Source organism: Bos indicus, chromosome 17 (assembly GCF_029378745.1).
Source record: "Bos indicus isolate NIAB-ARS_2022 breed Sahiwal x Tharparkar chromosome 17, NIAB-ARS_B.indTharparkar_mat_pri_1.0, whole genome shotgun sequence".
Lineage (NCBI taxonomy): Eukaryota > Metazoa > Chordata > Mammalia > Artiodactyla > Bovidae > Bos > Bos indicus.
Window position 1 is genome coordinate 72,262,671 of NC_091776.1, and position 13,231 is coordinate 72,275,901.

General features: G+C 57.6%; 1 protein-coding gene across 2 annotated transcripts; it reads right to left on the minus strand.

The window, feature by feature from the left end:
• Positions 1 to 737: 737 nt before the first annotated feature.
• LRRC74B (leucine rich repeat containing 74B) lies at positions 738 to 13,219 on the minus strand. 2 transcript variants are annotated; one of them, XM_019977623.2, is made up of 9 exons: positions 12,992 to 13,219; positions 12,336 to 12,478; positions 11,541 to 11,673; positions 10,555 to 10,761; positions 7,339 to 7,448; positions 6,155 to 6,270; positions 4,973 to 5,051; positions 2,203 to 2,298; positions 738 to 1,924 (listed from the first exon to the last, which is right to left on the minus strand). In XM_019977623.2, the coding sequence occupies exons 1-9, from the start codon at positions 13,128 to 13,130 to the stop codon at positions 1,865 to 1,867; spliced, it is 1,083 nt and encodes a 360-aa protein (XP_019833182.2). In that variant the 5' UTR covers positions 13,131 to 13,219; the 3' UTR covers positions 738 to 1,864. The 2 variants fall into 2 exon arrangements, with proteins under 2 accessions (XP_019833182.2, XP_019833181.2); XM_019977622.2 differs by having other exon boundaries at positions 738 to 1,445; positions 12,992 to 13,217.
• Between the last annotated feature and the right edge of the window lie 12 nt (positions 13,220 to 13,231).

Below are 13,231 nucleotides of genomic sequence, written 5' to 3' on the forward strand. Positions count from 1 at the left end.
CCTCAGGGGCCCTCATCCCGCGGGCCTGGCTCCTGTTACCCTCCGTCGCCTCCTGGCCCCGAGCACCGCCTCGGGTCAGGACGTCGTCGTGGGTGTGGGGGGCCCTCCTTCCTCAGGCGCCGAGAATGCAGCAGACTCGAAGCCTGTGCTGCCGGCCTAGTCTTAAGTACGACTTATTTTTCTGGTTGTAAAAGTAAAACATACTGAGTGTGAAGAGTGGAAAAAGCAAAAAAAAAAAAAAAAAAAAAGGAAATAAAAGCCATAAAGCCAAAACCTAGAGATAGGCATTGTTAATGTGCCAGGGTTGTTTTGTTTTGGGTCTTTTTTTTTTTTGCTTTTCTGCTAGTATACACATTTATACATTTTTTCACACGATATGGACCAAACAATGTGTACATATAACAGTTTTTCTCGGAGAAGGCAATGGCACCTCACTCCAGCACTCTTGCCTGGAAAATCCCGTGGACGGAGGGGCCTGGTGGGCTGCAGTCCATGGGGTCCCTGGGAGTCAGACACGACTGAGTGACTTCACTTTCCCTTTTTACTTTCATGCATTGGAGAAGGAAATGGCAACCCACTCCAGTGTTCTTGCCTGGAGAATCCAAGGGACGGGGGAGCCTGGTGGGCTGCCGTCTATGGGGTCGCACAGAGTCGGACACTGAGGTGACTGAAGTGGTTTAGCAGCAGCAGCAACAGTTTTTCTGAGATAGAATGTACATATTGGACAAGTCACCCAGTTAAAGTGGTGCAATAAGTGGTCTTTTATGATAAACTTCTTTCACTTAGGGTAGGGTTCATCCATGTTGTCGCAGTGTCATTACTTCCTTCCTTTTTTTCTTAACTGTATAAGACCCAGTTCGCATACCGTACAATTCATCTATTTAAAGTACACAATTCAAATACTTGTAGTATGTTACTGAAGTTGTGCAACCATTACCATAATCAGTTTTAGAACATTTCCATCATCCCAAATTTCACCCTTTTTTGTTGCCAAGTAATATTCCATTGTATAAGCCCACTACACTGTATTTGTCCATTCATCAGTTGGTGGGTGTTTGCGTTCTGTGGATATCATGGATACTGCTGCCATGAACATGTATGTTCTTGTGTGGACATGTTTTCATTTCTCTAGGAGTACAAATTTGGGACCTGAATGAGAACAACGGAAGACCCTAACACTGATGTCTCAGTCACTATGAAGGCCAGCTCTGTAGGACTTCCGCCTGGTTGACATGGGGCCTCAGTTGAAAGGCACCTTGAAGTTGAAGTGGCCCGTGGGAGAGAGAAGAAAGTCACACAACACATAGTCACTCAGATGGTGTGAAGATGGCCAGCAGTTCTTTTTTGTACTCCACTCTGCGGGCAGCCATCTTTATGCAAAGCCCTGGAAGAATGACCTTCACTGAACTGGCGAGGTCATCAAACTCTCTGTTCACCTGGATATCCTGAAGAGAAACCCATCACCAGACAGGATGTTATCACTTTCTGAGAACTTGGCCATTTTACACACACAAGGTCTCAAAGAGCCTCATAGGGCATCAGTTTGTCCCAAGTTTGAACGATTGAAACTGTAAACACATCTCTGAACAGGCTTTGACTCAAGCCCGGGTTGAAATAAATCAGAAGGATAAGAGCAGTGATTTGTAACTAGACTCTTCATGATTTGTATTTGGGGATTCTCTCATTTGTGTTTAACCACCTTAGAAAAGACTGATATTTTTCCTACGTTAAAAGGCAAAACTGGAACTTCCCTGGTGGTCCAGTGGCTAAGACTCCACACTGCCAATAAATAATTTTTTAAAGGCAAAATGGAGTGAAACAGGGTCTTCATCTCTCGTGCAGCCCCTCAAGCGAACCTCCAGCACTAGGATCCACTCGCGGGCACTACTGGCTGGGAGGAGGGGCTGCCTTTCAAGAGCTGAACCTGCAAATCCAAACATCAGTGAGCATGGGCCTCTGAGTCACCTGTTCTCTCTCTGCCAGTGAAGAACCCAGGCAGGGGTCTGAGGTGAGACCACCATGACACCCCGCACAGGGGCAGGAGCGCAGTCAGAGTGGCCAGGTTGGAACTCGGATATGGCCACACCGTATACCTGAGCCAGGCACTCTCTCCAATCCCCACTTCTTTCTTTCTAAAATGGAGAAAGTCATGTCTCCCAGGGCTGTTGGGAGGGTCAGAGACAAGGTTTATGAGAAACTCACAGAAAAGTCCAGAAGCTCCAGTACAGACTGTGGATTAGCCTGGACAGACTTGAGCACACCAGAGCAGCCTTCACTTCGCATGGGATTCCTCGACACCTGAGAAGCACGCAGGTCCCTCAGTGAGGGACGCCAAGCCCAGGCAGCAGGAACAATCCCCCATCTCTGTGGATGTGGCTCTGAGATACTGGGCGGCCCCACTATCTCAGCTCAAAAGGCTCCTCCCTGCGACCTGATGCCTTTGGTGGTGCTGGAACCGGGAATAGTGGAAGGGAGTGGACACTGGCTGCACCCCCAGCCTGCGCCCACTCTGTCAGGAATCAAAGAGACACACGAGACACACCCTACCCTTAAAGAGCTCACTGTTGCAGGGAGGAGAGGAAAGGAAACAGAACAGTGCAGCATGGAGAGTGCTCAGAGACCCCTGCGCTGACCCTCCATGGGAAGGGAAGGGTGGATGGGACGAAACACCCAAGCTGAGCTTTCCAGGCCAGGTGGGTTGAGTTGGGCATTTCAACAAGAAGAGCCACAGGAGCAAAGCAGGGTTGAGAGGTTGTACCGCATGGCTGGGAAACTGCAAGCAGCTTGGGCTGAGAGTCTTTTCATGCTGTTCATGGGGTTCTCAAGGCAAGAACACTGAAGTGGTTTGCCGTTCCCTTCTCCAGTGGACCACGTCTTGTCAGAACTCTCTACCATGACCCGTCCATCTTGGGTGGCCCTACATGGCATGGCTTATAGTTTCATTGAGTTAGACAAGGCTGTGATCCATGTGATCAGTTTGATTAGTTTTCTGTGATTGTGGTTTTCAGTCTGCTCTCTGATGGAGAAGGATAAGAGGCTTATGGAAGCTTCCTGATGGGAGAGACTTGACTGTGGGGGAAACTCTTTTGTTCTGATGGGTGGGGCCATGCTCAGTAAATCTTCAATCCAATTTTCTGTTGATGGCCCCAGCTGTGTTCCCTCCTTGTTTGACAAAAGACTGGTTCCAAATTGGGAAAGGAGTACGTCAAGGCTGTATATTATCACCCTGCTTATTTAACTTATATGCAGAGTATATCATGAGAAATGCTGGACTGAATGAAGCATAAGCTGGAATCAAGATTGCCAGGAGAAATATCAATAACCTCAGATATGCAGATGACACCACACATATGGCAGAAAGTGAAGAGGAACTGCAGATCCTCTTGATGAAAGTGAAAGAAGAGAGTGAAAAAGGTGGCTTAAAACTCAACATTCAAAAAACGAAGATTGTGTCATCCGGTCCCATCACTTCATGGCAAATAGATGGGGAAACAATGGAAAGAGTGACAGACTTTCTTTTCTTGGGCTCCAAAATCACTGCAGATGGAGACTGCAGTCGTGAAATTAAAAGACACTTGCCCCTTAGAAGAAAAGCTATGACCAACCTAGACAGCATATTAAAAAGCAGAGACATTACTTTTCTAGCAAAGTCTAGTCAAAGCTATGGTTTTCCCAGTGGTCACGTATGGATGTGAGAGTTGGACTGTGAAGAAAGCTGAGTGCCGAAGAATTGATGCTTTTGAACTGTGGTGTTGGAGAAGACTCTTGAGAGTCCCTTGGTCTGAGAGGAGATCCAACCAGCCCGTCCTAAAGGAGATCAGTCCTGCATGTTCATTGGAAGGACTGATGCTGAAGCTGAAACCCCAGTACTTTGGCCACCTGATGCAAAGAATTGAGTCATTGGAAAAGACCATGATCCTGGGAAAGATTGAGGGCAGGAGAAGGGTACGACAGAGGATGAGATGGTTGGATGGTATATCACTGACTCGATGGACATGGGTTTGAGCAAGCTCTGGGAGTTGGTGATGGACAGGGAGGCCTGGCATGCTGCAGTCCACGGGGTCGCAAGGAGTTGGACACGACTGAGAGACTGAACTGAACTGGGCTGAGAGTGAAGGGGCTCAAGGTGGGGAGGAGGGCGGGGCTGGCGGAGCGCAGAGCCCATGTGCTGTGAATGAGCAGATGACTAAGCTTGGCGTTGTCCACAGAGATTTAAAGGCGGGACCGTTTCCTGTCTAGGAAGATGACCCGATGGCAGACGGGGAGGAGGAGTAGTGGGCAACCCTTCCCCCTCCCCAGAGGGAAGGTGCGGGACGAGGCAGGGTCAGCACTGGGCCCCAGCTGACAGGATGCCAAGGAGCCCCCACCTAGAGGCAGCCCTGTGGGGGGACGGTGAGGTCAGGTTTGACTCCCAGAATCCCGTGCGCCTGTTCTCATCTAGGGGACCGTCCGGCAGGTGGCTAGAAATGGAGACTCAGAGCTTAGAGAGAGGTCTGGGTTCTACTTGGGGGCAAGAGTGAGCCTCAGGCTGGGGAAGTGGGTGCTGCTGGGGGCTCCTGGGCTGCCTGAGGGCCAGGCAGGGATGATGTCCCCAGACCTGCTGGCGCTGTCCTTGGGGCACGTGCAGCTGGCAGAGAGGTCCTGGAGGGCCTGCTCTGGCCTCCTTTTACTGCCTTCTGCTCTTGTGGTTGGCCACATCCTCCCCACTGGAGAAGGAACACCTGCATGGCCCCTGGGTTCCAGCAAGGCCAGGGGGAGGTGAGGGGAAGCCCGGTGGGCCTGGGGGTAGTCCGAAGGAATTTGTGGGCCAGGCCAGAGATGGGTGAGTGGATGACGAGGTTGCAGGAGGAAGCCGGGCACCCCCTCCCCCGTGTGCCCGCAGGCACCGGGCTGAGATGTGGTGGGGAGGGCGCTGTGTGGGCAGGCATAGGCAGGTCTGTGCCGGGGCCTCCCCCATCAGGCTGGCACTCACAGCAAGAATCCTCAGTGTCTGGTTGACTCGCAGGCCCAGGCCCAGGCTCAGGGCTCCCGCCGCAGAGATGCGGTTGTTGCTGCAACAGAAAGGCGTGTGCCTTGCGCTGCCTTGCAGGCAGCTGTGCAGAGCCACATTGCCCCAGGGCCGCGGCTGGAGCTGCTGGTGCAACCCCCAGGTCCAGCCTCCAAGCACTCCCCGGGGGGCCCCGGGTAAGTCAGTGTGTAGACACTTCAATGGAGTCTCCAGTGTTCAGGGTTCAGCAGACATGCCTAGAGAGTTGTTCCCTGCCAACTCCACTCCCCAGTGGAGACCGGCTGCTGCTCCCGGGCCCTCAGCACTCAGCAAGTGCTCCCTCACGTCCTGCACCCTGGCTCTGTCCCCACGACAGCCACCCAGCCCCCTCCCCACCTCCTGCTCCAGGGCCCCTCACTGCTCTTGGCTACTTTGTCTCCAGGCCAGCCCCACTTCCCTCTATCTTCTCAGACCCCAGCTTCCCCCACCGGGAGGGGAAAACGGGTAGGATGGAGCAGATGCCTGTGCCAACGGCGGACAGCCCATGACCTGTCTGACCCCCACCTCCTCCCTTCCCTCTGGTGTTCCCAGGAAGCCTGGGACCCTGCCTGGGCTTGGAGAAGCAGCCCAGCCACGGCAGGCCCCCAGCAGCCACGTGCTGGACAGAGCACAAACCCCTCCTGAACGGGAGGAGCACGCACGTGGAGCACCACGCCCGCACCAGCTCTGCTGAAGAGGTTTACATGCTACACCTCCCACCCCCCAGCCACGCGGTAGGAATCACGAGTCCCCAGGTACGAAGGATGGGCTTCCCTAGTGGCTCAGAGGGTAAAGGATCTGCCTGCAATGCAGGAGACCCAGGTTCAGTCCCTGGGTTGGGAAGATCCCCTGGAGGAGGGCATGGCAACCCACTCCAGTATTCTGGCCTGGAGAATCCCATGGACAGAGGAGCCTGGCAGACTACAGTCCAGAGGGTCACAAAGCATCGGACACGATTGAGGGACTAACACTTTCACGTAGCAAGGATGAACTTGAGTGAGGGGGACAGAGCGGCATGCCCTGGGACTGTGACAGGTTCCAGCCCTGAGGGTGAACAGCAGCAGGAGGAGCCCCAGTCCCTGGGTGGCGGGGGGCCTGGGGGCGGGGACGGGGGCCCCCTGCTCTCACCTCATGTAGAGCTCCTCCAGCACGTTGTTGGTCTTGAGCGCCTCCCCCACCGCGGAGGCTCCAGAATCCCCACAGCCATTGTACGAGATGTCCAGGACCCTCAAGAAGATGTTTGCCTGGGACACAAAGAAGCGACCCCACAGGACCACACGTGCGATGGAGGAAGCCAGGCCCCAGGACAGCTGAGGACAGGAGCCCCAGCCTCCGAGCCCAGGACAGTGGAGGAGCAGAGTGTGGACCGGGAGTAGAAGACCACAGAGGTTGCAGGGGAGAGCCCTGGGCTTGGGCAGTGGTGACCAGTAGAGGGTGGGCACCGATGTGAGTGAGCCTCAGAGTGAGCGGTCTGCCCTGGGGCCACAGGCCCCAGAGACGCTGTGACGGGGACCCCTCCCGGGCAGGGACCCCAAGGCACAGAGCATCCCAGGGCCCAAGGAGGATGCCAGTGAAGGACTGTTGGATGAAATGTGCCCGGAGGACTGTGATGGGGAGAAGTGGGGAGCCCGTGGGTGCCCAGCTTGTGGGGCGGGACCCCGGTCAGCCTTGTCCGAGGCCAAGGCCGTGCTGCTATTCCCCGAGGAGGATCATGCAGAGGCAGCTGCCCCCAGGGGCATCACGGGGCCCTGTGCCCCCCATTCCCCAGGTGTTGGGACCAGGGAACAGGCAGAGCATGTGAGAGGGTGTGCAGGGGTCCTGGGGCCCAGGGCTGTCATCTCAGGCAAGCATCTGCCCAGCGGTGAGTGTGCATCACTGGACCAACGGTGTCCCCCAACCCGAGTGTCCGTGACGTCTCTGGAGGCGTGCGTCTCCAGCTGTGGACGCCTCACTCAGCGACCTGAGAGTCGGTGCAGGGAGACCAAACTGTCGTCGTTAAATAGAGCCAGGGAAACTGAAGTCACCTGGAGAAACATCCTCTAAGCGCTGCTGGACAGATCCAAGCCTCCTTTCTTCCTTTTCTTTTTTTATTTTTATTTTTTTTTGACTGTACCATGAGGCATGTAGGATCTGGTTCCCCAACCAGGAATTGAGCCTGTGCCCCCTGAAGTGAGAGCACATAGTCTTAGCTACTGGACTGCCAGGGAAGTCCCTAAGGCTCATTTCTGAAGAGCTGCAAGAGATGGGGGCTGGTGGCTGGGAGACCCAGCCCCGAAGGAGGCCAGAGGGGCTTGCTGGGCGGGGCCTCGTACCTCCAGTCCTCTGGCGATGGCTATGGCTCCCAGGCCTCGCAAGTGATTCCAGCTCACGTTGAGCTCCATGAGTCCTGTGTTTTCTGCCAGGGCTGGTCCAAGCGTCTCCCCTTCAGAAACACCACAACAGACTTTCTTATTCACTCTGATCATTCCTTCAAGAACTGATAGTGATACCCGCTGTGGGCCAGGGCCTCTGCTGTGCACGCGTGTCAGGGCATCTAGCCCCACATGGGCCTGCCCTGCCCTCAAGGCATTCAGATTTAATAGAGAAGCTATAAACACACATCTGTGGGATGTGAGCTATCCAACCACAAACAGGGAGGCTTGGGGACAGACTGGGGGTTAACCCTGCCTTGGGGGGGGGGGTCAGAAAAGCGGAGAGAGCCTTGAAGATGAAGGGACACCCCATGCGCCCATGGAGAGCGAATGTGGGGGGAGAAGGGGGGACAGGGAGCCCAGGGCTCGTGGAAACACACACAGGCCTGGTGCTGGGCCCCCGGGTGAGGCTGTGAGGGGACGTAGGAGAGACGGGCACTAGAGAGATGCTTTAAGGAGAGACAAGGTTATGGTGGGTGGGGGCGGGAACCAGAGGTCAGGGGGCCCATTGGGTGGCTTGTGCCACCGTCTACGCAGGAGGTGACAAGGTCAGCACGGCTGTGGTAGAGAGCAGGCAGCGGGGTAGAAGAGGAGAGGACTTCCCTGGTGTGGACCAGGGCTCCCAAGGCAGGGGGCCCGGGTCGGATCCTGGGTCAGGGAGCTAGGTCACACGTGCTGCAGCTGAAGAGCCTGCGTGCCACAGCTGGGACCTAGTGCAGCAAAGAAATAAGTAGTGAAGTGGAAGTCACTCAGTCGTGTCCGACTCTCTGCAACCCCATGGACTGCAGCCCACCAGGCTCCTCTGCCCAAGGGATTCTCCAGGCAAGAAAACTGGAGTGGGTTGCCATGCCCTTCTCCAAATAAATAAGTGAATATTAAAAAGAGAGGGAAAAAAGGAAAGGAAAGAGCAGGGCTGGGTGGGTAAGAAACCCGAGAGCTATTTCACATGTAAGATGGGCAGAAGCCCTGCCCACCCTCTCTGCCAAGTCTGGGCTCAGCGGGTCTGACCTGCTCCTGGTTCTCAGTTCCGGCTGCCCCTGCTCCCCCACCCCACCCCCATGTGCAACTGCTGACGCCCTTCTTTACCTGGGGAACAGTGCCTCATTCCCGACCGGGAAGCCTTGCTTACTCAGCCAGGCCAGGTCGGACCATCTCGGACCCCTTGTCTGCTCTGTGTCCATCCTTCCAGGCTCTGAGTGTTAGACCTCCCTGCCTGGCCCCTCTCCCTGGTGCCGCACCCAGCACAGAGCAGAAGGCTCGGCGGCCAGGTCCGCAGACGTGGCAGCACCTTGGAGAGCTCCCTGCAGGGCTGCTAGGACTCCTGGCGCCTCCCTGAGATCCAGACCCCCCACCTTCGTCCAGCACCAGGTCTGACAGCCACAGGGTCTCAGACACATCCAGGGCTGGGAGAGGCAGGCGGCGGTGGCGCCCGCTTTGGCGGGAACCCCCTTCTCTGCTGAGCAGCGGAAGGGTGAGCGGGACCTACAGCTGTGAATAAGCCTTCTGTGGTCCCGGTTCGTGTTCTTCACGACCCCCACAGCCACCCCACAAGGTCCGTGCTACCCTGGCCTCGGGTCAGGTGGGGAGGCTGAGATCCCTCAGGGAGGCGGGTCCACCCACAGACCCTCACGTGCCGTGCAGCCTTCAAAGGGCCTCGAGTCCCAAGCCCCTCCGACCTCACTGCCTGTCTGGTGCTGACCCAAAGGGTCACCTAGACTTACTTTGTTGAAAGCCTGAAGTGAGCTTTTCTTTTAATTTGCCTGTTCCCACAGTAGTTTTCTTAGAAGGCAGACTGTCTGTCTCACAGTTGAACTCTAGGACTGATTCTCCCACAGCGAGGCTAGCGCCATTCACTCACGCTCAGAAGGCAGAGCAGTGATTCCTGAACTTTCTGGATCAGGCGAATCTCCTGGGGCAGCTGTTACAATGCAGGTGCACAGGCATGCCCCCCAAGAGGATTCAGAGGCCCAGCAGATCCCAGGCCACGAATCTGTATTCCTAACCCAGGGTCCTGAGGGATTTTTTTTTTAATTTTAAAAAATGTTTTAAATTGTATTTGTCTGCACTAGGTCTTAGTTGAAACATATGAGACCTGGTTCCCTGACCAAGGATCGAACCCAGGGCCCCCACATTGGGGACGCAGAGTCCTAGCCACTGGACCTTCAGGGCAGGCCCCCAGGTGACTCTCAGAATTGACTGGGTGTATGCTCCTGGCAGGGCGGCCAGCCCGTGCAGAGGCCCTGGGGCATGGGAGAAGGTGCTGAGACGAGGGCGTCCCACTGATGTCTCCCACCGCACTTGGAGCAACGTCCTCACGTCCCGCCTTGATGTGGGCCCTGCAGCCCCTCTGCCGCTCCGTCCCACGCCGGGCCCCTCTCTCCTGGCTCAGTAGCCCAGCCACCCTGGTGTCTGTCTGTCTCTCTGGCAAATGGTTCCTCTGCTTGAAATGCTCTCCCTCTGGTCTTGCCATGACTGACTTCTCTGTCCTGCACACTTCAGCTTAAACGTCACCTCCTCACAGAGTCCTCCCCGGTGGTCACCTCTCTGAAGTAGTGGGGGGGAGTCCATTCTTCTCTAGAATCCTGCCCTGCTTCTTTCTTTTGTAGCACCAATAATTATGGAGGGTAATCCTGTTAACATGTGTCCCGTGAAGGCATGCTTGCTAATTTGCTTCAGTCGTGTCTGACTCTGCAACCCCATGGACTGTAGCCCACCAGGCTCTCTGTGGGATTCTCCAGGGAAGAACACTGGAGTGGATTGCCGTGCCCTCCTCCAGGGGGTCTCTCTGACCCAAGGATTGAACCTGAGTCTCTCGCATCTGCATCGGCAAACAGGTTCTTTATCATTAGCACCATCGGGGAAGCCCTCCGTGAGGGCAAGGGCTTTGTTGAGTTCATGGTTGGATCCCTAGTGGCTGTCAGGGCCCACAGGCAGTGCTGGGCAGAGAAATATCTGGGGAATGGACTGAGAGTCCCGGGGTGGGGGTGGGGGTGGGGGTGCAGGAACAGGAGCCGGGCACGGCTGCTCCGAGTGGTCCTGCCTACCTCCGCCCACCCTGCCCCAGGAAGACAGTCAAGAGCACCACTGTGGTGACCCTGGCTGGTGGCCGGATGGTACCTGCTTGGTCATTCAGCTGGTTGTAGCTCAGGTCCAGGGACTTCAGGCCCGTGTGGGCCAGCAGGAGCTCAGCCAGGCACTGGGCTGCCTGCTCTTCCAGGCCGTTCCCTGCCAGCTGCAGCCTCTGCACAGCCGGGCTCACCGCCAGGGCGGCACAGATGGCCTGGGCTCCCTCCGCTCCCAGGCGGTTCTCCGACAGGTCCACATCTGGGGGCCAGAACCAGTCCTCAGGGACGGGCTCCAGAGCCAGGCCCCACCCCTTCCATCCCCCACAGCTGCCCAGCCTGTCCTGGCATGGGGGACTTAGTGGCCGGACTGTCCTGGGGTGGGTGGTGAGTCTGCCCCCATCAGCTGGGTCCCCTGCGGCCCCAGGCAGCTCCCCAGAGCCCCCTCCCCAGTCCGTGTATCCACAAGCTTTGTCGGGGGGCTAACGCCGCCTACTCTGCGGGGCTGTAATGTAGATGCACCCAGCCCCACAGAGGGTGATTCACTCCTGGCAACCATGTGGCTCACCCGTGGAAGCCCCACTACCACGTTTCCGGGGACTGGCAGTGACACCTAAGTGGCCTCGCATGGAGGGCTTACGTGAGCAGACACTCTGCGGAGTGTATGTCCCCATGTCTCCAAGGGCTGAGTGTTGAAAACTGAGGCTCAGAGAGACCCTTGCCCAGGGTCTCCCTGCCCTTCCGTGGCAGAGGCGGCATCTAGGTCCAGCCCCTCTCGTCTCGCCCTGCCTGGCCCCTGCCCGTCCACCCCCTGCCTCTCTGCATCCAGGCACTGGGAGGGCACCACACACAGTGGGTGCTGGCTGGCCGAAGACAGTGGAGGAGGCCCCACAACTCCGGGTGCCCCGCAGAGGGCCTGGCCCCACCCCACCCTCCCCACCCTGTGATGAAGCCCTGCCCCCCAGCAGCAGCAGCAGCTGGGAGCGGGGTGGGAAGGCCCCGTGTTGGGTAGCCCAGCCCTACCCCAGGCTCAGAACCTACCACAGATACTGCAGCTTCTGCTCAGAGCGCCCGCCAGGGCCTCTGCACCAGCCCCACAGAGTCCGTTGTCCCGAAGGTCCAGCCGCTTGATGCAGGGATTGGAGTTCAGTGCATGGGCCAGAGCCCGGGCCCCCTGGGACAGAGAGGGATCTGAGAGGCCTGGTCCTTCCCAGGGCCGCAGACACGGCAGGGCACTCCCTGGGCTCTGCCTGCGGGGCTCAGCCTGCTCAGTTCATTCCCACAGGCCCAGGGATGCTGGCTTCTCCTTCTCGGTCTCCCCAGGAGCTTAACCCAACAAATCAGGGGTGCTTTGCAGGCCCCGCCAGAGAAGGCAATGGCACTCCACTCCAGTACTCTTGCCTGGCAAATCCCATGGATGGAGGAGCCTGGAAGGCTGCAGTCCACGGGGTCGCTAAGAGTCAGGCACAACTGAGCGACTTCACTTTCACTTTTCACTTTCATGCATTGGAGAAGGAAATGGCAACCCACTCCAGTGTTCTTGCCTGGAGAATCCCGGGAATGGGGGAGCCTGGTGGGCTGCCATCTATGGGGTCACACAGAGTCGGACATGACTGAAGTGACTTAGCAGCAGCTGCAGGCCCCACAGTCCTTGTACTGAACTCTGTCGTAACCCCGATCCCACCTGTCACTCAGTGTGGGGGCTGGGACATGCCTGGGACCCCGAGTAGGGCTGGGGGAGTGTGGGGCAGTGGGCTCAGGAAGGGACCCCTCCCAAGGCTGCTGCCTCCCAGGTCCTCATCCTCCAAGCCTGCACTAGGGTTCCTCCCGGGGTACCTGGGGCCCCAGGCCACGGTGCCGCAGGCTGAGCTCCGGGGCGCTTCCTTGGCGCAGAAAGCAGGAGGCGGGCACAACGCTATAGGCCCGGCAGGACCTCAGGTAGAGGGTGTCCTTGCCCAGCTCGCCAGGCTTGCGGGCACCTGATGGGAGATGGGGTTCACGTGGCTCCCTCCCGGCCGGCCCCACTGCCCAGCCTGGTCTCCCCTCTGGAGGCGTTTCCTCCTGTGCTGGCGGGGACCGCGGCCCCACGTGCACTCCAGGCCGCTTGTGTAGCTGGTCCTGGCCCTCCCCTCCCCGTCCACCCCCCGGGACCCCGCAGTGTACGCTGTCTCTTCCACCGGACTGCAGACACAGGGCTGTGGTAACCTCTTATGGGGGAGGAAACTGAAACAATTCTAAGTTCCCACCTCCATTCCTTTAGTTTTTTTTCTGATGGCCCGGGTGAGACAGCCCTTCTTACACTGTTTGGGGTGTGGGGGGTTGCCTCTTAACCTCATTCTGGAAGCCTGTTCTAAGGATGGGACGCCAGGAGCATGGTGGGGAAGGCACAGGGCGAGAGCCGCCCCCAGCCCCACGGAGGGGTGCGCTCCTGCCGGACGGGGTCCCTTGCCTACGCGGCCCCAGCCTGCCCCCCACCCCCTGCCAGTAGGCACCTTCTGTCTCCTGGTCAGAGTCCGAATCCGCGTCCAGACCCTTCTTGGCCTCCCGGACCCCAGCAGGACACCCAGAAGCCGCCGCTGCCCCTTCCTCCTGGCCTTCCTTCTCCCCAGGCTCCTGGAGGGGACCCCTCATGGTTACGCCCACTCTGCAATCGCGGCCACAGAGCGGGGATGCGAGGGACTGCCGCGGAGCGCGGCCCGGGGATGGGATGGGCCCTCCGGCGCATTGGCCAA

What these genes read in the sequence shown, in the direction of transcription:
- LRRC74B (XM_019977622.2), bottom strand. Translation starts at nt 13,130, where the DNA reads ATGAGGGGTCCCCTCCAGGAGCCTGGGGAGAAGGAAGGCCAGGAGGAA. An exon ending in CTCTGACCAGGAGACAGAAG is followed by an intron (nt 12,479 to 12,991) that starts GTGCCTACTGGC and finishes ATCTCCCATCAG; the next exon opens with GTGCCCGCAAGCCTGGCGAG. An exon ending in CAGAAGCTGCAGTATCTGTG is followed by an intron (nt 10,762 to 11,540) that starts GTAGGTTCTGAG and finishes TCTGGCCCCCAG; the next exon opens with ATGTGGACCTGTCGGAGAAC.